Source organism: Parasteatoda tepidariorum, chromosome 3 (genome assembly GCF_982258835.1).
Source record: "Parasteatoda tepidariorum strain Cologne lab strain chromosome 3, Ptep-v5.0, whole genome shotgun sequence".
NCBI lineage: Eukaryota > Metazoa > Arthropoda > Arachnida > Araneae > Theridiidae > Parasteatoda > Parasteatoda tepidariorum.
In genome coordinates this window covers 109,596,030-109,623,877 of record NC_141757.1, presented here as the reverse complement: position 1 = coordinate 109,623,877, position 27,848 = coordinate 109,596,030, and the positions used below count along the sequence as shown (strand labels likewise).

The 27,848-nt window shown below is 29.9% G+C and overlaps 2 protein-coding genes and 1 long non-coding RNA gene across 4 annotated transcripts in view; all 3 read right to left on the bottom strand.

The window, feature by feature from the left end:
* LOC107454788 (uncharacterized) overlaps positions 1-16,353 on the bottom strand; it is a 60,055-nt gene extending 43,702 nt beyond the window's left edge. The window contains exon 1 of one of the 2 annotated variants that reach the window (XM_043038906.3): positions 15,888-16,353. In XM_043038906.3, the coding sequence (XP_042894840.2) occupies positions 15,888-16,236 (349 nt within the window). In that variant the 5' untranslated portion in view covers positions 16,237-16,353. The remainder of the gene's footprint in view (positions 1-15,887) is intronic. The other variant, XM_043038905.3, reaches the window with a different exon arrangement.
* An 861-nt stretch (positions 16,354-17,214) lies between these two features.
* On the bottom strand, positions 17,215-17,796 carry LOC147814159 (SCAN domain-containing protein 3-like). Its single transcript, XM_087160235.1, has one exon. It carries the CDS (start codon positions 17,794-17,796, stop codon positions 17,215-17,217), a length of 582 nt encoding a protein of 193 aa, XP_087016361.1.
* Positions 17,797-21,197: 3,401 nt separating this feature from the next.
* Positions 21,198-26,476, bottom strand: LOC147814158 (uncharacterized). The gene is made up of 2 exons (XR_015432694.1): positions 25,965-26,476; positions 21,198-21,469 (listed from the first exon to the last, which is right to left on the bottom strand). It is a non-coding gene; the product is annotated as an uncharacterized LOC147814158 (long non-coding RNA).
* Positions 26,477-27,848: the final 1,372 nt, after the last annotated feature.

Sequence of the window (27,848 nt, the reverse complement as noted above, 5' to 3'; positions counted from 1 at the left end):
ACCTTTTCTACTTTTTTACACCCAGAAGACCCCTTTTCCATATTGTCTTTCGGAAGCAGGGACGCATTCGAAAACCGCTTCCTCTTTCTTTTTTTTTTCCTCCTTTCTTTTTTTTTTTCCCGTTTAGCTTTTTATCTTCTTGGCTCCTGTGATTCAAAATCTCATCTTGGGCCTCTTTCCTCTCCATCCGATCCCTTCCTGGAAAAATCCTGGGGAAGTTTTTAATGCACAACCCTTTTAGCGTGAAATCAAAATAAATGATGAGTACCAACCTTACTACTCTATGTCACCTACTTTCTTGTCTAAACTCAACATTCGCTTTTAGCGATTATTTTTTTAAAAAATTATGAAATAGTTTTATTTTAAAAAATTAAGTTCAAGGATTTACAATTAGCATTCTTTAAATCCTTTATTATATTGAATAAAAGAAATTTCTAAAAAAATTGCTAAACGTATTTTATTTAGTGTTTTTGAAATAATTTAATCGGAAAATGAAAAGATTTTTCGCTTAAATTTATTTATTTCTGATTAGATGTATTGAAAAACTATAAAAAAAAAACTCTAAACGTAAAATATAAATTTTATATTAGGGAATTTCGATTCGCTATAACTAAATTTCTCGTTTCAATTTGGATGACTTAATGACTTAAGTAAGCTTTTTAATTTCAGTTGCACATTTTTGTAAATTTTAATTCACAAATTTAATAATATAATTATAAACCCATATTTTAAGTTATAACTTTAATAGTTTGCTGTTTTTTAAGGAATGCAGTTTTACTTGCGTATTATTAAATATATCTGCGCTTATTTATTTATTCATCCTAATTTTCTAAGCTTGACTTAAGTAAGCTTTTTAATTTCAATTGTACATTTTCGTGAATTTTAATTCACAAATTTAATAATATAATTTTAAAGCCATATTTTAAGTTATAAGTTTAATAGTTTGCTGTTCTTTTAAGAAATGCAGTTTTACTTGCGTATTATTAAATATATTTGCTCTTATTTATTTATTCATCCTAATTTTATGAAAACAGATCTTTATATTACGATTTTCCTTCATACTAAATTTAAGCAGCTTTGAACAGTATTGTACAATTCGAATATATTTCAATGCCTGTCATATTAATCACAGTTTTGTATTACTTAATATTTTTGAAATGCTTCCCACAACAAATTAACGATTGCGAAATAGTCAAGCAATTTACAAAAATTATATTATTGAGCAACTTAAGTTTTAGAAAAATATAAACAAACCGCAAAACAGTGGGAAAAAATACAAAGAAAAAACAGCAGACATTAATGCAGGACTTAAGTCAGATTTCAGTTATAAACTAGCTTAAAACCGCAAAAGTCGTAAATCACAATTTTGTGGCTTTAAGAGTTTAATATTTGTTAAATGGGAACTAGTTTAAAAAGGAAGCACACCACAAAATGTTATTAGTTTTGAAGAACAGAATATCAATGGCCATGAGACGGAAATGACGCAATTTATGTTTACGTTTTACGATGCATTCGCTTCACAGTGGCAGAAGTATTAATTTAATCAAACACATATTCACATATTTAGAAAAAGCAACAAATTTTTGAGAATATCAATGCATTTCTTTAAAATAAATAATAATGTGCTAAGTCTTTGATTTCAGATCCAGTTATACACGATTTGATTTCGATTCTATCAGGCTTTTACAGTTTTCGATGGTTTATTCATCCGTGAAATCTGTGTAAGTTGACCACCTGCTGAACAGAAATTTAATGATCCAGCAAGCAGTGAGCTTATAAAAGAGAAATTTAACTGTTTTTGCCTGTTTGAAACTCGATCATAAAGATCTGACAAATGATCAACATAACAACTTAACAGGTTTTATGGTGTCATGTCTTTTTTTTTTTTTTTTTCGCACTGCAATTTAATTTTGCAAGTGTTTGCTTGTAGATAGACCATAGATTCTCTATGAGATTGAATTTCCCGCTACTATGAGTTTGTTACTTTTGGCTAGGTACTCCTTTAAAAAAAAGCTATGGTAAAAAGCTAAATCTTGTTGAAAATGTTAAACTTGGGACATAAATCTATTGTTTAATTCTGACGTAATTCTTTGTTATATTTTTTTTGCACTGGTCGCTATTCACCATTCCTTCAACAGGGATGATGAATCGAGTAGTCCTTTGAAAAACACCTTCAGAACACCTCCCCTTTCACTTAAGTTTGAAAATCCTAAAAATTGCCTTTGTTTTAATTAATAAGCATATGCTGTAATTAGTAATCTCGACAAGATTACTCAAAAATGTGTTTATATATATATATTATCCGAACTTTAATTACGTATTTTTTTTTCCAGTTTTAAAAAAGTAAAAGACAGTAACGCATACCTAAGTTGAGGAAACGTTTTTTATTATTTAACTGTAAGATTTAAAGAAAAATTCAAGTGTAAAATTAAAAAGAAAAAAGAAAAATAAAGCTATTAATATATTTTATTTTAGTAAAAACTTTCGAGTTAAGGAAAAACAAATACAATAAATAAAGATATATATATATATATATATATATATATATATATATATATATATATATATATATATATATATATATATATATATATATATATATATATATATATATATATATATATATATATATATATATATATATATATATATATATATATATATCTGTTACAGATATTTTATAGTTTCTCCAAATATTTGAAGCTTGTAAAAAACTGGTTGACTTTCGTGTTGCTAATAAATAGTGATGAATGATTGAATGATCAAATTACATAATAAGTACAATAATAATATTTAAATAGATAATGAATAAATGAAATAAAATAAATAATTTTTAAATCGATGATGATACGAAATAAATATTGCTATTCAGAAGATTTGCTTCGAACACCCAATCAGAATTCTAGAAACAAATTTCTTCTAAGTGGTGTTTATTTTTTAGTGTATGCGAATTAATATACCAAAGTTAGAAGAAGAAAAGATTCAGTCTTTGCGGATTGTTTGATTATTTCTTTTGGAAGAATAGCAAGTTGTAAAATTTCCAAGAATTTTTTTTATATCATGTGACGCTCTTTATGTTCTAAAATTTTGCATACCACCACAATGTTTTAAAATTCAATATTCATACAAATTGTTTAACATTTTAACATTATGTATAAATTATTTATGCTGTTTTTGCTGCTTGCAAATTTTTTTATTGCGTTTATATTCAGTTATTAATTAGGTATTATTAGGTATTACAGGTACTCAACTTACGGGGACTACATCAAATTGGGATCAAATTGTGCTTAAATAGGCAGATTCCATTGTAAATCCGTGTGATCTTATGATTGCTTTTTTGGCGGTTATTACTACGGATTTCCATATAGTTTCAAAAATCATAATATTATTCTGATGAATAATTTTGCTTTTTGTGTCCATTTGGCCATTAATCTAAGTGACTTTTGGATCATGTTTTCGGCATTTATGAAGCTTTTTAATCGGCTCATATTTTTGTGAAAATCCTGATATTTTTAATACGTATTATTACGATACTCGACATTCTAAAATCCCTAAATCCCGATATTATTGCGATTAAGAAAAAATCTGAAATCCCGATATTATTAAGACTTGCTAGTTTCGAATCGTGCATTTTAATAATCACTTTTGACTTTTATAATTTCTGCTGATTTTATAGTCAGTCCAAGCTATTTTTCGATCGTTTTTATTGGCAGTTCTTCCTGCTTTTTTCCTATCATGATTTTTTATTTCGAAAATTTTTAATCACGATGTTTTAGGCTACAAAATCAGACACTATCTCTAAATAAAACCCCCATTTTTTTGACGGATTTCGATTTTGACCCTCAAAACGAGAGGGAAAGTGTCTTAATCTAAAAATTACAACCTTATTTGCAGGTGAGTAGTCGAAAGTTTTTACTCCTTAATATTAATTGCATTTTTTTTTCGTACTTAGTTATACATATCTCCAGACCTTTTTATAACGAATCAAGAAATTGTGCACACAATTATAAAATCCATTTATCCAAAGTAAATACGTCCATGAAAAAAATATTTTCTATTAAGTATTTATTGTTCTTCATAATGCTGTTTAATAACAGTGAAATAATTTTGAATTGCAAGGCATAATATTTTTTACGTAACTTTAATAAATAGAAACGATAAAATACAAAATTTTAACTTAATCGTTCTTATAGTTCCTTGAAAAGGTCTTCATAACAAGTTAAACTATAAAAAAATATAGATATGTTTAAGTCATTACACAAAAAGAATAAAATAACTCTTTTACATTTTTTAATGTTTGGGATACGCTCTGGGTATAAACATTTCGGGTACAAATAACATTAGGAAACAATTTTTGTTTTTGTTTTCTGTAGCAGCAGATTTTTTATAGATCTTAGACTCTTTCGTATCACTCATTTCAAATCTGCAATTGATTTCTCTCTCCAAGATACAGTTTTTTTATACGACATTTATAGTCTAATTTTTTTGTCGAAATGTACAAGTTTAAAAACGTTTTATATGACAGGGAGAGTTGCATAAATATTGCGACAAATTTCCAGAGGAGTTAGGGCACATCATCAGGATTAAAACTGCGTGAGAAATATCGTCGAACGCCGATAGGAGCGCTTCCTTATTACGAACTGTTTCTTGTGCTCCTGAACAGGTCGTAATAGAGAAGCGCTCTCAGCCGCGTACGGAGACATTTTCTGGCATTAGTTTCTATGCAATTTTTATGCTGATGATGTGTCCTAATTCCCCAAGAAGTTTGTCGCAACATTTACGCGACCCTCTGTTATATATAACGTTTATAAACTTGTTCATTTCAACAAAAAAATAGACTAAAAATATCGTTTAAAAATAAAAATAAAAAACTGTACCTTAGGAATCAAAACTAATTTCAGTTATGAAATCCCTACACCCGAATTAGGCAAGATCAAGTATTTGTATAAAATGTAAATGAAAAATTTGTTTCCCAGTATAATCCATAACAACATATTTCATTTCAAAAATCTTTATTATTACACAAATCAGGGTTGGGTTTTTGACGTCAAAAAGTGGTTTTTGACATGACAAGGGTATAATACTGGTTTAAACCGTCAAAAACCCGTCAAAAATGTCAAAAACTGAAGTTTGCCAAGAAAATATATAAACTTCAAAACTACCAACAATTGCCATGCATTACATTGAAATTTATTTATACTATAGGTAATCAGCAGGTTTTAAAATATTTTTTAATTAAAATTAAGGTAAAATAACAGATTTAAAATCTCAGAAATTTATATTCAAATGCATGTGCAGAAAAATTTTGCACAAAAATTGCTTAAATATTTATATTAAAAAAATTTTTTTTTTGATACTTAAGAAAATTAAAAGTTTATTACTATGCATTCTTGACATATAAGGAACATATAACTAATATTTATAAGGAACTTACAAGTTATGTTGTATAAATACAAACTTGATACAAGTGTATAAAAAATTTTTTTTAATGTTTTACCGGATATCTTTATTATCCAGTGTGTTAATTTGAATTTAAAAGTAGTTATATTTATGAATAATGATAAATATAATTCATATTGTTTATTATATATATTTATAATTATTACACTTATCATTTTAAAACAATTTTTATCTCTTAATTTTTTTTTCTCCACTTGTATTAAGAATACAAATAATGCATATCTTGAAAGCAAGAAGAAATTATTCAACAGCTGAATATTTAGATATTCAACAAAACTATATCGTATTCAGCAAAATGAAATTCACAAGTATTTGGATAAACTAAATTTTCAGCATAGTAAATGAATAGGCTGAATATACTGTAAATCGACACTAACTACTCTGTGTATTTAACAGAAAGCACTTAAATTTGTATTGTCTTATGTTAAAAAGATTATTAAGAAGATTTAAAAGAATATTAAAAAGATTTTTCTTTAAAAGAAGATGTCTAATGTAAAAAACTGCTAATGTTTATCTTTAAAAATGTCTAATTTTTAGTATAATCTATACTATACACTAAATTTGGTTATAAATAAATTTCTTAATAATATCACTGCAGATTTTCAATAACACATGAAAATGAATACATAATACTACAAAAGATGTGAGTTTTCAAAAGTACAAGATTTTGGTTACTATTCAAAATATAAGTGTTTCTTCAAAATTTTAAATTTATTTTTTCTAGAACATATTTAGAAACACTATCCTTTATAAAAAATATATAAATTTTACGTATTAATTAAATTTCACATATGAATATAGGTTTTTGACATTTTCGACATTTTTGACAGTGAGGTTTTTGACGTGACGGTTTAAACCATGGTTTAAACTGTCAAAAACTGTCACATGTCAAAAACCTGCCAACCCTGTCACAAATAGAATGGACTATAGACAATTCGGTTTTTCGCAAAAACCGCTTAAAAAATCATAGTTTAATTTTTAAAAACTTTAAATGAAATTCTATTTCAATTCCTTTACTTCAATTTTATATCTAAATAAGTATGTGTCATACTATAAATCTTAATTTTTGACTGCATTATATTAAAACCAAGTTGTCCAGATAGTGTTGCCGATAAACCTACATAAGTAAAAATTAATTTTTTTAACGATTTTTTGCTTATTGCATTCTATATTAAAATGTTACGAACAATTATTTATTCATATTCTAATTTTCACTCATTTTTGCAACTAAAAATGTCAATCACGAACAAACAATCGTAATTAAATAACAATAAAATATTAAATATCCGACCGAAGCGGAAATAGCAGTGGTTTAACGAACTGGCTTTCTCCTTTATGGTAATTTCAGAAATTTCGTTCGACACCTCTCACTTCTGAGAGAAATCGTTCTGCGGTTTTGTTGCGGTGGCAGTGGGAGTGGACGAAAGATTACAAGGAACTGACACCGTAACCACAAATCGTGTACTCCGTGACCACAAAAGCCATGTTGTGGAGAACTTTTGAAGCAGTATTTGCTGTTCAAATATTCTCAGGTGGTGATGGTCTTGTGGATATTAAACGCCCGATGAGAGGTGGAAGATGATGACGGCTGTTTAAATACTTAGGTTAAGAATTTTATAGAGCTGAACGATTTGGTAGATTTCCTGGAATGTCTAATATTATACACGCTGTTCAGGGTGAGATGGAAGTTATATAGGGTGTCCCGAAATTCACGTTTTTAATAAAATAATTTTGATTTTAAAATAATAATTGTTAATTTTTATTGATTCATTAAGCAAGGGTCTGTTTAGAAGAAATTTGGGTCCGTTAACGGACCCTTCACAAAATATCTTTTCATAAAAACGGACCCTTCACAAAATATTTTAGCTTAAAAACGGACCCTTCACATAATGATTTTTCTTTTAATCGGACCCTTCACAAATTTGTTTGTCTTCATTATTGTTTTGTTAATCGACTAAACCCTTCCCAGGGCAGAAAACAAGAAAGATGGATGTAAACGAATTAAGTTTTGTCTTCGGCAGACGATTCTTCCATTATTCGTCCGAAATGAATTTTCTGCGTTCAGCAGTATAGGCTAAATACCAAATATTTGTATTTTGCATTTCTAATTTAGAAGCAGCAATTGCTGTTTATTTTTGAAAATTTAATTTTTTTTAATTATAGTTTTACAGTGCCGAGCATAATCTTGTATCTATTTGCAATTTAAAAACTCATTGAAAACGTTTTTTGCAATAACCGGACCCTATTTGCACAAATTCATAAAACGGACTCTGGTTGAAAGAATGTGAGAAATTTTTCCACAATTTCACGAAAAACGGACCCTTCACAAAATGTCTGGACAGACCCCTGCATTAAGTATAGTATAAGAAATAGCCACCGAGGTTGTAGCTGAAACTTACACACTCTTATGAGAAAATTTTGATAGACCCTTTTGTTAAAAGTGGGATATAAAAGGACTTTCGGTGTTAAATCGTTTACTGAGAACAAATATGATCAAAACGGCCAGAATATAATAAAATTTACTGTGTTTCTGGCCTTAGGGGAACACGAAAAAGCTCGGTAATTTTTACTAAAGCACTTACAATGTTAGAAATTTCTAGTAAAAAAATGGTTAAATAACAATTTATTGAATGGTTATTTCACCATATTTAATTAAAACAGTCAAATAACAATAAATAAAATGGTAATCAAACTGTTAAGTTTGAGAAAAACTGTTTGTTAACTGCTTTCACCTAATACGGTTAAACAACCAGAATTTTATCGTACCCACTAGAACCACCTAATGAAGCTATTTAATTCTTTGCAACTGCTTACATATCATATCCATGCGGGCTCATCTGTCAATCTCAGGACATGCAGAACTGAAGTTCGAGTCTTAGTGTTGACACCACACTATTTTCTCCATTCCCTTCAACACATGAAGAATTTCCAGTATCTGACACTCTCCAATGCCCATTACCTTACGAAAAGACGAGCTTCTATGTCTAGGAAAATAGTAAATTTTTTTTCCCTCACGTTTTTGAAAAATGCTAGTTGTAAATGGTTGAAAAGCCGTAAAGTTTTGTATTCATGGTTTTATAACCATACTTTTTGTAAATGGTTTCAAAACCACAAAGGAAAAAAAATGTTCTTTACCGTAAACTTTGCGGTTAATCAGATAGACAGACAGCTGCCAGTTATTTTACCATGATTTTAGAATGAAAATTTTAACAGTGTATTTAATGATTTTGGTAAAATTAATGATAAAATTTGGGCTTGTAATATGCGATAAAATTTGGAAAACATGGAAAAATTTGTTAATTTTATCATGATATCTTAGATCATGGCATAAGAACCGTTTATTAGGTAAAAATTAATTTTCAGTTTCGTATTGTTTGCTAAATGTGTAAAAATAAGAACTATAACTTTGAAAGCTAGAATTTCCGGTAAATCGTTACCCTATGAGCAGCAAATTTACTAGATGAATGATTAATGAATGATTACAAATGATTTTTTTTTATCTAACAGTCTCTAAATTACTTGTCAAAACATGTAGTTATGAATATAATTAAAATAGTGAAGCTGTTCACAACTTGAACTTAAATAGTGAAGAAACCTATATAAGTTTGAAATAGTGCGTTAAATCGAACTGTTATAAAGTGAATAAGAACGGAAAATAACCGATAAATCCCATTTATCCTGGCCTCAGTGCTGAGTGTCAATTTATTTTCAACTTGCAAAACTACCCTTTAATCAAAGCAAATTACCAGTTCTATAATGAATTTAAATAAGAATCTGTAATGAGTATATATAAATAAAATTAGGATGCGACATTTTTATGTTTAATGTTCATAGTACCTCTTTCAGAATCAACAAATAGTTTTTATTTAAAATTTAATAAAGAAAGCACCTAATTTTAATTTAAAAAATGGAACATGCGTACAATTTTTAGTTAAAAATTTTTTATATTTTTTTAATTTTTGATTTTAATTTTATTTCATAAAATGTTCCTGATATTTGTATTAATTTTATCTAGTAGTTTCTTAAATTTAAGTTTGATATAAATTCGCCTTCTTTGCAAGACAAACAACACTCAAAGTAAATTTTTCCTTTCATATTGTTAAAAATTCTCAGTGGGGCACAGTTCTTTTTATACCGTTAAATTACTGAAAATATAAATCAGTTTCAGTTAAAAGAAATAGTTTTAAATTAAATATTTCATGAGGTATCTCAAATAAATAGTTTCGCTTTTCAATGTTATTAAGTTATCTGCAAACCGTCATATGTTTTCTGTATTGAAACAAACATATTTTAAGATAAAAGTTAGACATAAAAGATGAATTACTTTTTTAAATTTCAGCATTATAATACTTTAAATATATTTGATGATTTGAATTTTAATTCTAAGACGATAGAGAAAATACTTTTATGAAAGAAGTATACATAGATATACGGTAGGAGAAATTCTCCAAAACGATAGCGGGAGTTTCAGATTGTCAGATGATCTGCAGATTATTTTTCATCTCAGATTTTGAAAACAAGTCTAAAATATTACTGACGGGAGAAACAGAAAAGTTACTTTTAATGCCTAAACTTATTCAATTGCTATTTGATTCAAGTACTTAATAAAATTTGTTTGCTAATCTGCAGATATACAAGCAAAGAAAAATGACGACTGCTGAAAATACCAAATAATATTCTTTAAAGAACTGCAATTGAAAAAAAAAATATAAACAAAAAAACATTAAAAATTCTTTTTAACTTGCAAAAGCTTTTGTTTGTTTATAGACTGTATAGGGGCTCATTTTTTGCATTTTAATTACTTTATTTATTTAACAGTGTATAATTTTGTTTTCACCAAATGTAAAACAAATTTTAACAACATTTTCTTATTTAATGCAACAAATTTTTAACAACATTTTATTGCTTATTGTAACAAATTTTGAACAAAACTTTTTTTGCGTATGATTTTTATCTACCTAATTAGTGCTAATTTTGCTGTAGACATGTTAGATTTAGCATAATTTTTACAATAATATGTTTTTGCTTGACTGTGTTTTAGGGTTGACAAGATTGAATCTATGAAGATTGTGCTACAGAGAAAGTAGTTCTTTAAGGCTAAAATGGTGAAGCCAGATTATACATATATTTATATATAAGATATGTATTATCTAACGCACCACTTAAGAACTGAGCAAGAGCACTGAGTTTAAATTTCAGAATCAAACATAAATATTTAAAATATTAATTCATTTGGGTAGCATAAACTAACTTATTTCTTATGAGGCTGCTGTACCACTGGAGAAATTTTTTATCGCGAATTCTCTACATAAGTAATTTAAATTTTATAAAAAGTTAGTTCATGCAAACCTAGAGAAAGCCATGAAGTTTCAAATGCTGAAAAGAAAATTTTAATTTTATGAAAATAAAAACAAATCATGAAGAGAATAACTTCAGATTTCGCAATGGGGAAGTTCACTGCCAATAAATCAACAATTCCAGCAATTGAAACTTTATGGTTTATTCAAGGTTTGTCTAAGCTCACATTTTCTATACTATTTTAAATTGCCTTTAGAGGAGAATGGGAATTTGTGGTGAAAAGTTTCTCCCGTGATATAGCGTTCTCTTAAAAATTTTAATATCTTCGCTACTACTTTTAATCTTTTTAGAGATAATTTTTTTTCTTCCCGATATTAAGACGCTAGGCACTAATGATTAGCAGTAATTTTTTCTGATATTTATCTCAATTTTCTAGATCTAAAAAGCTTTTAATGTTTTCTACCCTTACTACCCATAAACTAGCTATAGCCGCCGTAGAAACTTCCAGTGCCTACTTTAGGAATCTCAGCTGTATGTTATAAATTTATAATAAATATTACGCATTTCTTGAGTGAAAGATGAGATAACGGTTAAAATTTTAAGGAAAATACGAAAAAAAAAATATAGAAAAACACAGGCGAAAGAAATTGTGTTGATTATTCGCCGAAATTACGCAATGAAAAAGAGTTGTCCCATTCCTCATATATCGGGTTAGAAGTGATTGTTTTGAACTAAAAATTTAATTTCAGTGTTTAAAAATGGCACACATCTCGTTCTTTCGTAAGTTCTGCGTACTTATGGCCTCGCGCGCTCTTAAAACGTCAAACATAAACATTTTCCTCTAATTTTCGCTTCAACCAGGCGGTTATGCTTTTTGTTTTTGTTCCACTTCAGCAATTTTCCCTGAATATTTATGCTCTAATTGGTTGAAGGATGGAACTCGAAATTGTACGTTGTCGATTAAAGTACAAAAAAATAATTTTAATTTCATGATACAATTATACGTTTATCGTCAATGTTGTTTTTATTAATAAATAACTTAATGAAATGACAAGAAAAAATTCCTCTTTTTTTCATTTATAAACGCTTATAAAATGTATAGAAGTACACCTAATAATTTTTTTTTCACTTATCGATGATTTCATTAACATTTGCTAAATGGATGAAATTAATTAGCTTTTGAATGACAAAAGTTAGCCAAACACTTATGCAAATATATCATGTATCAGATTGTTATTAAGTTAAAATAAGTTGGCAAAATAGCTATTAGTTAAGAGAAGAGTTTATCACACGATGAAAAAAATTCTAGTAAAATGACCGCGTGGTAAGTTAATTACATTTCTGGTAAAAAGAACCATAATTCTGGTACTAAAAACAAACATATGCGCTTGAATAACTGTTTATTCGATAACTTTTCCGCTTATATGAATAACGGTCTAGCGAAATTCTGGTTCTCAAAATTATAGTTCTTATTACCCCACATTTAGTAAAAAACACAAAACTGAAGAAAGATTTTAACCAAATAAATGGTTTTTATGTAATGCTCTGAGGCATCAGGATAAAATTACCGAAATTTACCTTATTAACCAAATTTCATCACATATTATAAAACTACATATTATTATTAATTTTACCAAAATCATTACTATAAAGCGCTTCAATAAAAAAACTTCCTGACTTTTTGGTGCTCCCATAGAGCAGAAATATGGTGGACTTGACCATACTTTTTCTCGGTCTGAGTATACAACATAAAAATTGCGGATAAAATACACGGCATGAGAATTGTAGACAGAAACTTCCACAGAGGATCTGATCGCATTTTAGCTTCACATGACAGCTCCTTTAATAATATGAAACATGTATATTTCTTTTACTATTACTTGCGCTTATATATGCACGATACTTTTTTTCCAGCCTACTAATCTGAGCTTTAACATAAAATTTCTAGATTTTTCTATAGAAAAAAAATAGGAACAACTAAGAATGCTAATTGTTTCATTATTTAAAGAAAAAACAATGTTAAACGCTTTACATGACTTAACCGTCGTTGAACAGCCGACCCAATTCTGGTTTACAACTACCAATGTTCAACTCCATATCCTCGTAATTTTGATCCCCCTATACGGAAGAAAGGGAGCTCCTGGATCAGTACCCCCCAGAGGTATTGATTTGTTATAGGAACTTGGAGGACTTAGCGACCCCGACAGATTTAACGAGCATCACGGCCTCTTGGACATGAGCCCAGTGCCCTACCAACTAGGCTATCCCGGCCTTTCCCATGACTTTAAAATTTTTATTTTGATCTTAATATACTTGAAATTGTTTGATTGGATTACACTGCATCCTCTTCAGTGAATTCATCTTTTCTGACATTTTTAACTTACTATTTCTCCTTATATAGAAAACATTTATAATCTTTTTTTACTCATCTCTTCAAAGTACAGAATAGGTTAATGGGGATTCCTTACATGTTTCGGCTATGACTCAAAGATAATATGAAAATAAAAATGTTTGGAAAATATCCATTATTGCAAAATATTCATTAAAATAGTTTTATTCTAATATAAAAAAAACTTACATTTCTATTTATTTTTCGAATTTCATAAACTATTTTCAAAACCTCTTTTTATAACAAATTTTTCAGTTTGCTACGAGTTTATCGCCAAAAAATTTAGAAAATAATTAAAGTTAAAAAAAAAAAGAAATTTTAAAACTGTCAAAATAACATCGTGGTTCATGAGTTCCTTTACAAAAATTTACTTTATAAAAAACTATTCGGGAGAATCTCCAATTGTATTGTATATGCTCTAAAATTATAATTATGCAGTGGTAATCTTTAAGGAAATAAAGAAAAAGGATTTTTTAAATGTTTTTATGCTTGTATGAATAACAAAAAATAAAAAAAAGGGGAACTAAGAACTTAACTTTTATTTTCAAAGTAGCCTTCGTGACACTTCTTTGAAATGACTGAGACCCATGTTTTGGGTTAAGAACTTATACCACTAAGTTAATAACTTACATCAAAACTTTTTGTTAAGATTTTAAAAATTGTATTCCTTATTTTCCGAAAATACTCTACCTATTTTTAAAATATGTGAGGAATAAACTAAGATTCCAAAATACTATAACTGGTTAAACACCTCTGATTCCTTTAAATAAAGCAGTTACGGGAAACTTTTCTTATCTATGGTCTACGGATGTCAGACAGCCTTAAAATTAAACAAAACTTTTGTTCTTCGGCTTATGCTCGTACAGGAAATCAAATTAAACTCATTTACTTTTAGGAGGACGATTGCTTTTTTCCAAAAAGATAATTGTGGCAGCACAAGTGTTTCTTTATTGGAATTAATTTTTCAGAAACAAGATGTCTACTGTAATATATCTTAATAATATCAATATTTATCTATTGATCTGAATTCTAAGCACAGATCTTTTTTTTTTTTTAAGTGAAAGTGGTAGGTAAGAAAGAGAATTATCCGCTTGGGCATAGACAAATAAACACTACTAATTTTTTGATATAGGTGTTTTTCATATATTTCAATATTATTTTGTGGCCACGCATTAATGTGTGGTTGCTGTCTATTTACAGATGATTCACATGGATACTTTTTCTCTTCACTATTTATCAAAATGAGATTTGTAACTAGAACATGGAAAAAAAAATTCTGGTAAAATGACCGCATCATATGGTAATGGCATTTCTGATAAGAAAACCATGATATAGGTTACCATAAGAATAGGTTAATATCACAAAAATATAAGGTATTTTAAAAATTTATTTGGAAATTTTTCCATTCATATGGTAACGGTTTACCGGAAATTCTGGTTTTTAAAGTTATAGTTGTTATTATCACACACTTAGTAAAACATCCAAAACAAAAAAGTAGGTTTAACTGAATAAACAGTTTTTAGTCCATGATCTAAAGTACCATGATGAAATTACCATATTTTATTGCATATTATAAAACCATATTTTATTATTAATTTTACCAAAATCCTTATAAAAGCGCTTCAGTAAAAATTACCGAGCTTTTTGGTGTCCCCGTATTCTGGTAGTTTTGACTATACTTTTATTTTTCTCAGCGATTTAAGATATATTGAAAGTACACTCTCACAAAAAATCGTTCCAACGCTGAACATTGCTATCTTCAACTATAGCATCATAAAAATTTGCTGCAAGCTTTATAAAGTGCTAAATTGAACTTTAAACTAAGTTTTCGTTTAAGTTGAACCATAGTAGCGTGTAATAAAATTTAACAAGAATTAATATGCGCAATAGAATTTAGCACTTTATTATGGCTGCAGCAAATATGAATGATATTTTGGTTCAACATGCTGTGAAACTTATATGGGAGTATAGAAGCTAAGAATCTGATTTTTAAGGAAACAATTTTTGCATTATAAAAGATCAGGTAACTTACTACATAAACCATAGCTATAAATATTTGTAATATTTTACACATAGCGTTAAGATATTAAATATTGTTTATGACCATTTACAGATTATTATTACACATTTATTAATTTTTTTAAAATTTATTACATCTAAATATTATATTGAGGCCTACGAGTCACCCTCATTTGCAGAACGATAATAGCAATAAAGATTTTATAATTATTGTAATTTCCAAGCAATTCACATAAAAATCTTAATTTTTATAATGTTTAAAATTTTTAAGCATAGGACAAGGGTTGCTTTTGAATTACTTTTTTTTTCTTACTGAGTTATACCATAGCTGCTAACTGTTCCGATTTTTTATTATTATTATTTTTTTATTCAAAGTGGCAATGTAATAAATAATATTTTTCCAAATCATCTGAAACACATTCACCCAGAACTATCTGGTATTTATATCTGAGTTATTTATTCTACGTGCAATGGAAAATCTTTATAAATCACATTTATTACATACACTTTCCATTAAAAAATAAATAAAATACATTTTGCTAGCCAGAAAAAATCTTACGGCTACAATGGTTAAGTTGGCATTTATTGTTTCTACGTGACTATAATCTTCAAATATTGTTATTTTTATTTTAAAATAATTACATTAACACTTCATATTCGACATCACATATTAAAAGCAGTCGTTACAATCGTTTAAAATAAATGAAACGATTCAACTCACCCCTGCCGCTTCGACCCACAAATCTTAGGTCATTGAATTTGGCAATTTGGTTTTTGACGACAGCCGTCGAATTCCTCATCTCACCGCAGTAGTTCTCGTCATTGCCCGCTCTTATAGTGACCGATGTCCCGTCCATGACCTCTCCCAAAACGACCACTTTGAAAGCGACAGGTAATGTTTTGTTCGATCTCCAGTGGTTGGGCAGTCCAGTACAGAGAATATTGGGGCTAGCCGTTCTCACCAGTTCCCCCGGGTGCTCGCCGAGCACTTCACACAAGCCCCGGTCAACAAAGTCGGTCATGGCGGCAGAGGCGCCTCCACCGCGCGTCGGTTCACTCGGCACATGCATGCGGCAATGGAATGGGTGGCCTCAGAAGGCAGCAGCGGCAACCACGCCGCTCTCTATCCGCCGAGCTAGCCAATTGAGGCTTGTTGCGTCAAGGGTTGCCAGCGTCGCGTTGTGGGCATGGAGGAAGAGAATTTTTTTCATTCTTCTTTATTCTGCGTCTTGTCGCCATGTCGCCAAGAGGTTTTGGTTTCGGTATTGTTGGACAAACGGAGAGTGTGTGGATAAGAAAATGAAAGGGTTAGTGCTTCTGCTTTTCATACAACTAAAAGTGGAACCTTTGATTTCTATAATTGTATGTAGGAAATAATTTTTGTGTTCGTTATAACATGTTTCTTTTTTATTTAAAAATTGAAAATGACGATTCTATTGATATAGTTTAGGACAGACAAATTCATGCTGTTATCATATTCTAATTTAACAATTAGAATATGAATCGCATAAAAAATGGCTTTTAAGTTCAACATTGAATGTTGGTTTGGGATGTTTAATAAGCAACTACAATAAATAATAAAAACTTTAAATGAGATTTATTTTGATGTTTATTTTTTCCAATAAAAGCGATATTCATGAGGAGTTTTCTTTTCTCCGTATGCTAGGAATATGAACTGGGAAATCCATGTTTAACTTCAATGGAATTGCAAATTACTTGAAAGAAAAGTAAAATAAAATAACTTTACACCCGTTGTTACTCTATAACAGTGATTATCAAACTTATTTCTTTTACCGCCCCCTTTGAAAATCAATTATTTTTCAGCGCCCCCCATTTTTTATACACCCCTAAAACTTAAAAACCACAATTTCATTACTTTAATTTAGTTATACATATTAGTCGGTTCTGATGTTTAAACTTACATTCTAAACTAGAAATTTTTACCAGTGAGAGCAAATAAAACCTAACTTCATAATATTAATAATATATTTTAATCAAATTAAAAGAAACAATATAAATATGTAATCAGTTTTCGTTTTTATACTAATCTAATGAGATGGATGAATTTGATGATATTTAATAAGTTTGTTGATATCAGGTTCGATTTTACTCAAAAACAGTCGTAAGTCGCCGCGTTTGGTTTGCAGCGTTTTCACAGCGCTAAATCCACGTTCACACAAATATGACGATGGGAATGCTATCAAAAATCGTTCAACGATAGACCACAATACAGGGTACAACTGCAGAATTGACTTGTGTAGCCGAAATTGTTGGTAGCCATTTTTGTATTTGATTTTTATTTCCTCGTTCGTGGTCAGTTCTATAAATTCTTCTTCCAACTGGGGTGATATTGCTATGTTGACATTTGAAGAAGGATCTAACACCCAGTCTGGTATTTCCAATTTCAAAATGTCCTGGAATCTTTCAATGAAATCACTGTGAAGATTCCCCAAATGTTGGCAGTAGACGAGCAATTCGTCGTTGTTGCAGGATACTGATAAATTGGGAAAATTATGGAACTCACGTCTGCCAATATTCTTTTTGTGTAAGAGCAGCTTGGCTACGAAAGAAGCGACGTCATTTTTTGTTTTTATTAAGTTCAAGTCATCGCCTTGAAGTTGGAGATTCATATCATTAAGCAATGTATAAAGGTCTGTCAGGTATGCGATATCATTCTTTGATGTAATGAGGTTTTCGCACAATTCTGTGTCTTTGTTTTCCAAGAACTCTATGACAGAGTCAAACAGATTGTAAAAACGTGTCAGACAATTTCCTTTTGATAGCCAACGCACTTCTGTGTGAAAGATCAATCTGTTGAAATCTTCATCATTATCTACACAAGGCTGATTAAATAATCTGTCATTTAAAGAGTTATTTCGGATTTTATTGACTGCTCTGATGACATGTTACAATGATTGAAATAGTCGTTCACTTAAATTTCTAGCAACTAAATGCTGTCCATCTATAACGCAATGTATAGCAAGCACATCAGGAATTTTCTTTTTTAAGTACGATATGAAGCATTTTTGACACCCCGTCATAGCTGGAGCACCATCTGTAGCAGCTGATATAATATTCTTCAACGGAATTCCTATTTCATCACAAAATAAAATATAAGATAAGATTCTCATCATAATAAGATATAATGTATCATCATAATAATATAAGATTCTCATCATAAGATAATTAAAATTTTATATTTCGACCAGTAAATAATACTACTAACAATAATAACTTAATTAACTACGGAAAATAAATTAATATCATTTCGTATTATAGATAAATATGGGTAATTTCTCATAGAATTTTAGTTTATAATTTAGAACTGGTTCAAATGAAAACCGCCGCCTAAAACAGCGTTTTTATTAATTTGTCATATTTAATATTTATAATATATAGAAATAGTAAACGATGCTTACAATAAGTGAACTGTTTAGGCTTACTATACTATTTGACACTGGATGGTCATGGGATAATTATAAAATAAATTTCTAACACAACTTTTTGAACATTAATTATATACGTATTTCCATTTTATATAAAAATGATGATTCTTACATCAGTAATTTCTTATAAAATGCTAGGAAAATGCCCTTATGTTAAAAACAAGAAAGAAAGTAAAGAAAACTTCAATTTATGTTAGTTTACGTATGTATAATATTTTAAAACTCTGCATGTTAGTTTTTTTCCTCATGTTTAAAATAATTTCTGGTGCAATGTAATTAAGGTAAAATTGCTCTAATTTTTTAACTATCATCGATCATGTTCCTTTATCTATCCGCAGAAACTTGTTACAACTTGATTACGGTGTGCGGGCTATCCTACGAAATCTATGTTAAGTATTTTAAGTTTTTATAACATCATACAGGGTAGAAATATAAACTAATTATTCGTTATTGTATTGTAGGTGCGTTTTAATTTTAGTGAAATTTAAAATACTATATAAAGTAAATTAAATTACAAATTATACATCGCCCCCCTAACCCACAACAACGCCCCCCATTTTTTCTGGGCCCCTTAACGCCCCCCTCTAGGTTTCAAACGCCCCCAAGGGGGCGTTATCGCCCACTTTGGGAAACACTGCTCTATAGCAATAGTACTGAATGTTTGAGAAAAGTTTCTGTGTACATTGATTTGATACTTATTTATTAGGGTGAAATTTATTTCTTAGGACATCTTGTGAGAGCTGAAAAGATTTATAGTTTTCTGAAATAATAGATAAAAAAAAGCAACAATCCAAACAGTTCATATTAAATGAATAGATTAAAAACAAATTCTAATTTTAACAAATATTTACATTTAATATTTTTTCTTTTAAATGAACTGTAGGATTTACTATAAAACTTTAAATATTTTTAAACATTTTACATTTGTCCCCGAACATTGTACTGAGTATAAGGTATGGCTGCTTTCCTGTACTTCAAACCGTTTGGAGAAAGGTTCCAGCTCAGGTGATGTCCGCATCGTCTGACCAGGATCAAAATTAAGTGGCGTTCCTACCACGGGCGTCTAATATATATATATATATATATATATATATTACTTTTTTAAAAATATTTTATTTATTGATAATTTTTCTTTTTCTCTTTAAAAAAATATAAAAAAATATTAGTTTCGTATAATAATTTGTATAACAATTACACAATTATTAGTTTCGTAATAAATATTATGGTGAAATTTAACAATAACTATTAATGATCGTTATTCAAGCATTAATTCACATATTTAGTTCAACATTCATATTTTTCGAGTGCGTTTTCCTTAATATAACGTTATTTGCTCTTATGTTTTTAGTTCCATGGTAGTTTATTTTTCTAGATAAATTAGTCCCACTAAATAAAAAAATGAAATGTTTGCTAATCTTTTAATCTTTTAAATTTACGCCCCTCCGTTTTTAAATTAAAAGTTAAATCGTTAATAAATCTGTTACTATTGAAAATCTGACAACGATATGAAGAAAATTACATTTCAATTTTTTCTTCATTTTTTTCTCCTATCATATTTTGATTTTTTAAAACAAATATAAGTCAGTGATTCACCTTAAAAAATCTACTTAAATTTTGCATGCAAATAAATACTTTAAATTAGAAGAACATCTGATTAATTCAGTCACCTACATTAATCATTAGTTATCCTAAAAGTATGTTTGTGAATACGTTAATCAAGTCACGAAGACAACTGTAATTCTTAAAGCAATCTCAACAGTTTATCTAATTTACAGAGAATCTCCTCTAAAAACTAAATTTCAAAAGAGAAAAATGAAAACTTGTTCAAATATTTGAAAAAAATCATCGAATTGGCGATAAATAGCCAAGTCTAGCAAGTGACACAGAAGCACAGGTGTGGTTGTGGTGGAAGATGCGGCGCCGGACACGTGATACCACGTGATTCTGTATCTCCGCCCGTCGGCTTCGCTGTTGGGCGGGACACCGAAAAGTTGTGTCCGCGGCTCGGCCCGCGAAAGCCCTCCCGAGCTGAGGAGGCGGTTTTTACGCCTGGCATCCTTTTTAAGGAGGGAAACTCTTGAGAACAGAAAACAAAACTAGAAAACGAAAAATTTGATCCCAGAGAGCTGGAATCAAAACACGATACGGATGCGCTCCGAGGAGAAAACAACACGCAGTTGTTCTGTCGGCTCTAATAAGTTGCTTTCGTTCGCGTTTGACTCTAAAGAAGATTTAGCTGTCATTTCCTTGTGTTTTTCGGCGTTAATTGGTTTAGATGTTATTTATTTGAACATGTCTTGGCTCTCCAAAAACAATTTTTGAAAGGATCGCGAAGTGTAGTGTTTGAGATTGCGAAAATTTTTGAGATTAAAGGATGTGTTTCGAAAGAGCCTTTTTGCGCAACTCGGGAACAAAAAATTTGTTGGACGAATGATTTTTTTTTTAAAGTCGTCTAATAAATTGTGATTCTCCTTAAATTAATTTCACTTAAACATGAAAGTAGTTTAAAGAATTAAAAAAGTATTTTTGTATATGTAGGATAAAGGGGGTGAAGCGAGGGTTTCTCAAAAATAAAGAAGCTGTGCTAAACTTAATAAAAATATATATTAACAATAATAGGCAAGTAAGCTACAATTTCCACTGGCATCCTCCTCGAGCCAGTCATTCTAACAATAATGGTGTACTTGTAAAAGAACAAAAGAATGTAGACGTATGTCTATTAATGTCCTTGGTTTCAATCACGTGATAGGATGAATGCTTCGTAGATTGGATCTGTATTCCACACGGCCGTCCTGCTCTTCACCGACCGCGGTGACCACCTTCTCACCAATAGACATGTTTGTTCCAAAGACATTTTCTGAAAATACACAAGAAAAAAAAAGAACAGTACAAAAGCAAATATTTCAAAACAATTGGCTATAAGAAACAAAAAAAAATTATTAGTTTTTTTTTTTTTTTTTTTTCAGTCCATATGGTTCCTCAATTTCCCCAGATCTTCATATGGTCTGCAGCAGTAGAAGTCATATTAGGACCATCGTGAGTTCCAAGTTTTCTGACATTGTATCTATCGTTGTTGTTCACCTTAGTAACTTCATAAGGTCCGTAGAATTTTGGTCTCAACTTGAGTCCTGTACCGAACTGCGTTCGTTGAATGGCAACGATATCCCCTTTCTCATACTTGTGAGCTTTCTTCCGCTTTTTGTCATATGTTCGCTTGTTTTCCTCTTGAATCTTATAATTGTTGACTTTAGCGTTGTCACGAATCTCTTGTCTGTTACACATTATGGTGTTTTCATGTTCTTCCTTCAATATTTCCAAAAGCTTGTCATCTTGTTTTTGTTTCATTTTAATGCCAGTGAGCAGTTCAAATGGCGAGTATTTGGTACTTCTAGATGTAGTAGAGTTTAATGTTCTTTGTACTAATGGTACGTATTTATACCATTTCTCTGGATCGTTTATGGATAGTTTTGCTAAAATGGGAATAAGTGTCTCGTGAATTCTTTCAATCATTCCGTTTCCTCGTGGGATTCCAGTTGTGATGGTAAGATGAGTAATGTCTTCATTTGCACAATAGTCGCTAAATTCTTTAGAAGTAAACGCGGCACCTTTATCGCTAATCAGTCTATTAGGATTTCCAAAATTTGTTTGTTGTAGGTTTAATTTCTGAATGGCATCGAATGATGATGTAGATTTTACAGGATAGAGCCATACGTATTTTGTGAATGCATCTACCACAGAAAAAATATGGTTGTAGTTTTTATTGGTGGATGGCATTGGACCAATAAAGTCAATGTGATATGTGTCTAATGGAGTTTCACCTTTTGGAATTGGGTTTAATAAACCCTCTGCTTTTCCCTTTTTCCTGTTTACTAAAATACACTTAACACAACTGTTAATTACATTTTCTACGCACTGTCTGATGTTTGGGAAAAAATATTTATCTTTAACAAGATTTTCTGTTTTGTTTACCCCATAATGACCTAATTCATGAGCATTTTTTACAATTTCTATTTGCATGGTCTTAGGGACCACTAATAAATCTCTATCGTTAACAATTTTGTAAAGAATATCATTTTTCACAAAGTAATTATCCTTTTTACCACAGTTAATTAATTCCTTAATTGTTGATATAAATTCGTCCTCTTTTTGGGCTGTTGAAATTTTAGGTGTTATTTCAGGGGTTTCAATAATCATTATTGGATAACGGCTTAAGGCATCAACGTGACGCATGTGTGTCCCTGAGCGATGAATTATTTCGTATTCAAATTCTTCTAGAAATAATGCCCAACGAGCTATTTTAGGGGTAATTTCTTTTTTCTCCATAGTTTTTTGGAATGCCGAACAATCGGTAACAATTTTGAATTTTTGTCCTAATAAATAAATGCGAAATTTCTGTAAAGCTGTTATGATAGCTAAGACCTCTAACTCGTAACTGGAATATTTTTCTTCCTGTACTGAGGTTTTCCGACTCATGTAATGAACTGGGTGGAATTTTCCATCATCGCCCTCTTGCAATAGGATTGCTCCGTAACCAAGTTTAGATGCATCTGTATGCAATTCTGTTCTAGCACCCTGTCTAAACAAATTGAGAACTGGGTTTGTTGATAATTTTTCTTTCAATTTTTGAAAAGCGATTTTTTGTTCTGGTCCAAAAATAAAATTAGTGTCTTTACGCAATAAGTCGCTTAATGGTTTTGCAATATATGCATATCCTTGAATAAATTTACGGAAATAACTTGTATGGCCTAAGAAACTCTGAATTTGTTTGATATTCTTAGGTTCAGGGAAATTTGTAACTGCTTTCGTTTTTTCCATTGAAGGTGTAATAGTACCGTTTTCGATTATGTGTCCCAAAAAATTAACTTTAGTTTTTAGAAATTGACATTTTTCGAAATTTATCTCCAAGCCATATTCTGAGGCTATCTTAAAGATTTTTGTTAAACGCTCTAGACCTTCAATTTCATCCTTCGCTATTACGTCTATATCGTCCATGTATATTACCATAATGCCTTCATTAATTAGATCTCTGAATATGTGATTAATAAATCGTTGAAATTCGGCAGGGCTATTAGCTAAACCGAAGGGCACTTTGGTAAATTCATACTGACCATTGGTGGTGACAAATGATGTGTATTTTTGACTATCTTCATTTATTTGTAAGTGAAAAAATGCGTTTTTAAGATCCAGTAGAGAATGAATTTTTGCCTCGCTTATACTATCTAAAATATCATCTAAGACAGGAAGGGGGAATCTATCCTTAATTGTCTTTTTGTTTAACTTACGATAATCCACGCAAAGACGCATAGTACCATTTTTCTTCTTACACAAAACAATAGGGGAAGCAAAATCTGAATTACTAGGTTTAATAATACCTTTTGATAACCATTCCTTTATTTGGGAATCAACTATTTGTTTTTCAACATATGGTAATCGACGAGGTTTACAGTAAATTGGTGTATCGTCTGTTAAAATTATATTCATTTCTAAATTACTTGTTTTCACTTTGTGAGGCTTATAGTTTTGGATAAGATTAAATACACCCTGTTTAACATGCTCATTTTTGATATGATTTAAGTGCATAGTATTTATATCATTTATATTCAATTGAAAACAATTAAAAATATCATCATGAAATTCAAATAAAAAGTTGTTATCATCATGCAAAGTATCACATAATAAGGAATTATCAAAAGACAAGGAATCATTTAAACACAGATCGTTTTTCTTGTTTAAAAGTAAACATTGAGATTGAGAATTTTCCTTTTGCAATAAATCTCCTGCATAAGCATTTTGATCATTTATTTTTTTATTCGAAGTGTTCGAAGTTGTTTTGAATTTAACATCTGGCGAATCTGAAATTTGACACTCGAAAAGAAGAGCTTTTACTTGAGGGATTATGACGCAACACATCGAAAGTTTATCGGTTACTGCGAACGGGATGCATAATTCACGTTTAATGATGTTTTGACTTGGGAGTGAAATTGTAAGAGAATAAGTTTTCGCTTTAATTATCTCTCCAAAACAACTTTTTAATTCAATTGAACTTTCTGGGATACGATCTTTCAAATTTACATATTTGCTATTTATAACACAAATGCGTGAACCCGAATCTACTAAACAGTTAATTTTTCGTTCATTAACGTTTAATTCAATAAATTCCAAATTATTTATACATTGTTCATTGATTGAGTTTTTACTTTCGATTTGATTAATCTGATTTGGATTAATTTGTGAAGGATTAGTTTGGTTTTGAGTTTCTTTAAACTTCATATTGCAATTTTTTGCGAAATGTGAATTCGCACCGCAAATGTAGCAGTTTCTAGTGTCTGGCAATTTATCTGTTCGTTTAAAAGTGTTTGCCCTATATTTTCCTTGATGAGTGTTTTTAGGAGAATGAAAAGTGCTCCTATATCGATGTTGATTTTCTGTGTGGTTGAATGTTGACTGCTGTTCATTTTGCGATTTTCTTTTTGCCGTAAAGTAAATATCGCATTCTTGTGCTAATTCGAGAGGCTTGAACCAACCATTAGCCTGTCTTACGCCAATATGGGCGGATGTGTCTCTGTCTAGTGTTTCATATATTTTATCCGAAATGATTAAATCACATAATGTTTTAAAGTCATTTACTTCTCTCAGACGTAAATAATACTCAAAAGTTGAACGAATTCGTGTTGCAAATTGAATGTGTGATTCATCAAAATTTTTTCTTTGGTGGCGAAAATTAAATAGACACTGTTGAGGGGTTATTTGGTTTTCTCTTAGAATTAATGATTTAAGTTTTTCGTAATTTTTTAATTCCTCTTCTTCAATGTATAACAAGATGCTGTTTGCTTTTTCACCTAGCATATTAATTAAGATTTCAGCTTTAAGCCTCTCATTTATGTTTTTCGTATTAAAAGCTCTTTCCAACGATGAAAAAAATTGAATAAAGTTTTCAGGTTTCGATGGAACTGGAAGAGATAGAGTTTTAATGCTATGAATTAGATTCTCAATGTTTGTTTGAGGTGTATCATTTATTGTTTTGGGAGGGTCAATTTCAAATGCTTTGTTTTTCGCCTCTAATAAAAGCATTTCTTTCTCGAGTCTTTCTAATTTTAGTTTTTCTAACTCAATCTGAATTTCGCTTTGTTTTAGTTCCCTGTCTGCTATTTGTACTCTTTCTTCTACGGCGTTAGTTATCAAATTTTTGACAAATTCAGAATCATTCTTAAATATTTCGGAACATTCAATTTTTTCTTTTAATTTAACGATATTATCGCTGCTGACTGCGATGCCTCCTATTTCCTCTAATACTTTTACTAGGTCTTCTTTCTTTGAATTTTTATACATTTTTAAAATTGAAAATTTCCTACCTTGTTTGAAGAGACTCTCAGTGTCCAATGGTAATCCAATGTTTCGTTGATTCAAACCAGATTCGTATCCCTTTTCGTATCCAAGGATTTCACACTGCACTTCCACGGAAAAGATGACTGCACTTCTGCTTCACAAAATAATCCAATAATTTCAGGATGATTCGAAAGTTTCATGAAAGTTTCTGGATCAATTCTGTCCTTCGCGACAGATCCGGTTATTGCTCAAATCGCGATCCACATTCCCGTGGACGAGCCCCCATTTGTAGGATAAAGGGGGTGAAGCGAGGGTTTCTCAAAAATAAAGAAGCTGTGCTAAACTTAATAAAAATATATATTAACAATAATAGGCAAGTAAGCTACAATTTCCACTGGCATCCTCCTCGAGCCAGTCATTCTAACAATAATGGTGTACTTGTAAAAGAACAAAAGAATGTAGACGTATGTCTATTAATGTCCTTGGTTTCAATCACGTGATAGGATGAATGCTTCGTAGATTGGATCTGTATTCCACATATATTAATTTAACTTTTGGAGTTGATACCAAAATTGATACTTAAATTCTTACTATAAGATTATACACTGGAGTCAAAAATGTAATTTTCTTTTATTGCATAATAGAAAATATGTTATATAAAGGATATATTTATAAAAATAGACTATTATTTTTGGGGGGAATTTTTTAGTTTGTTCATTGTTGACGCATACTATTGATATTGCCAAATAGGGGATGGATAGGAAGAGACTGTAATTTTCCAGAAATTCCTGAATTATGGAAATTTACTAGAATGAATTTAGACAATTTGCTGACTGCCTTGCAAATAGAGCTTCGGCAAACAATTTTCAATTTAAAGGAAAATTTCTAAATTTGTTAAGAGAGGGCTGCTAAAAAAGGGCATTTTTTGGAAATTTGAATTTTTTTGTTAGGGAAAATAAAAATTGATCAGTTAAATGAGGAATATAAAAAAAAAGATTATAATTAGGTTAAGTTCGGAATTTTATTTAGCAAAATAAAAAAATTTTGCTCTCCCGAAAGTATCAGTTTGCGAAACCCTTGATTGAATATTCCCCTCGAAACCTTGTAAATTTAGCCCAGCTTAGTACCAAAAAAAAGGTCTAGTCTTTTAAGTTTAGTGCCCTGAAATATTTTATGATATTATATTTTGCATGTACATATCCATCAACCGTTTTTTTTCCTTTCTTTTTTGGAAAAAAATAAAATAAGATAAATAAAATCATGTATAATATTTTGAATGGTACATTTAGGTTCTGAAGTTTGAAGAGACTGAATGTTAAATAAAGATTGAGCAATGAACAATACTTGTTTTTTCAAAAAGCTCAGCAAAAGAAGAAAAATACTTTTCACAAATGAACACAGAGTGAAGGTTTCCTATAATAATTAATTATTAGCAAGACGTAGACGGGGTTCGAATCTGGGTCATCTAAGTTGGAATCAGCTCCCTGACGCATTTATGGGTCAGTCAAGCGAGCATTGGTTTCCTTGAAAAAATATTTTTCAAGCGGATGAAATTGATTGGTTGCATAAATTGAATTGAACTGATCAACTTTTTCTTCCGCACAAACAATAACTGAAACTGTTTGCTCAAATTCGAATGTTGTCTCCTAATATTGAAATATGAGGGGGAAAAACAATAAGGATAATTTCTGTAAGGAATATTTTTTAATTTAGCTCATTTTTTTAAAATTTATGTAGAATATTTTAGTTCCTTCCCAAATGCTGTAGTATTTACCATATTTCATTAAAGATAGTTCTCTAGATTAAGACAAATAAAATTAGGAAAACGATTTAATAAGTATCACTCAGTCTTAAAATGTTATTGCAATAAACGTAACTTTATGAGGATAATTTCTGGGTAATAAATTATC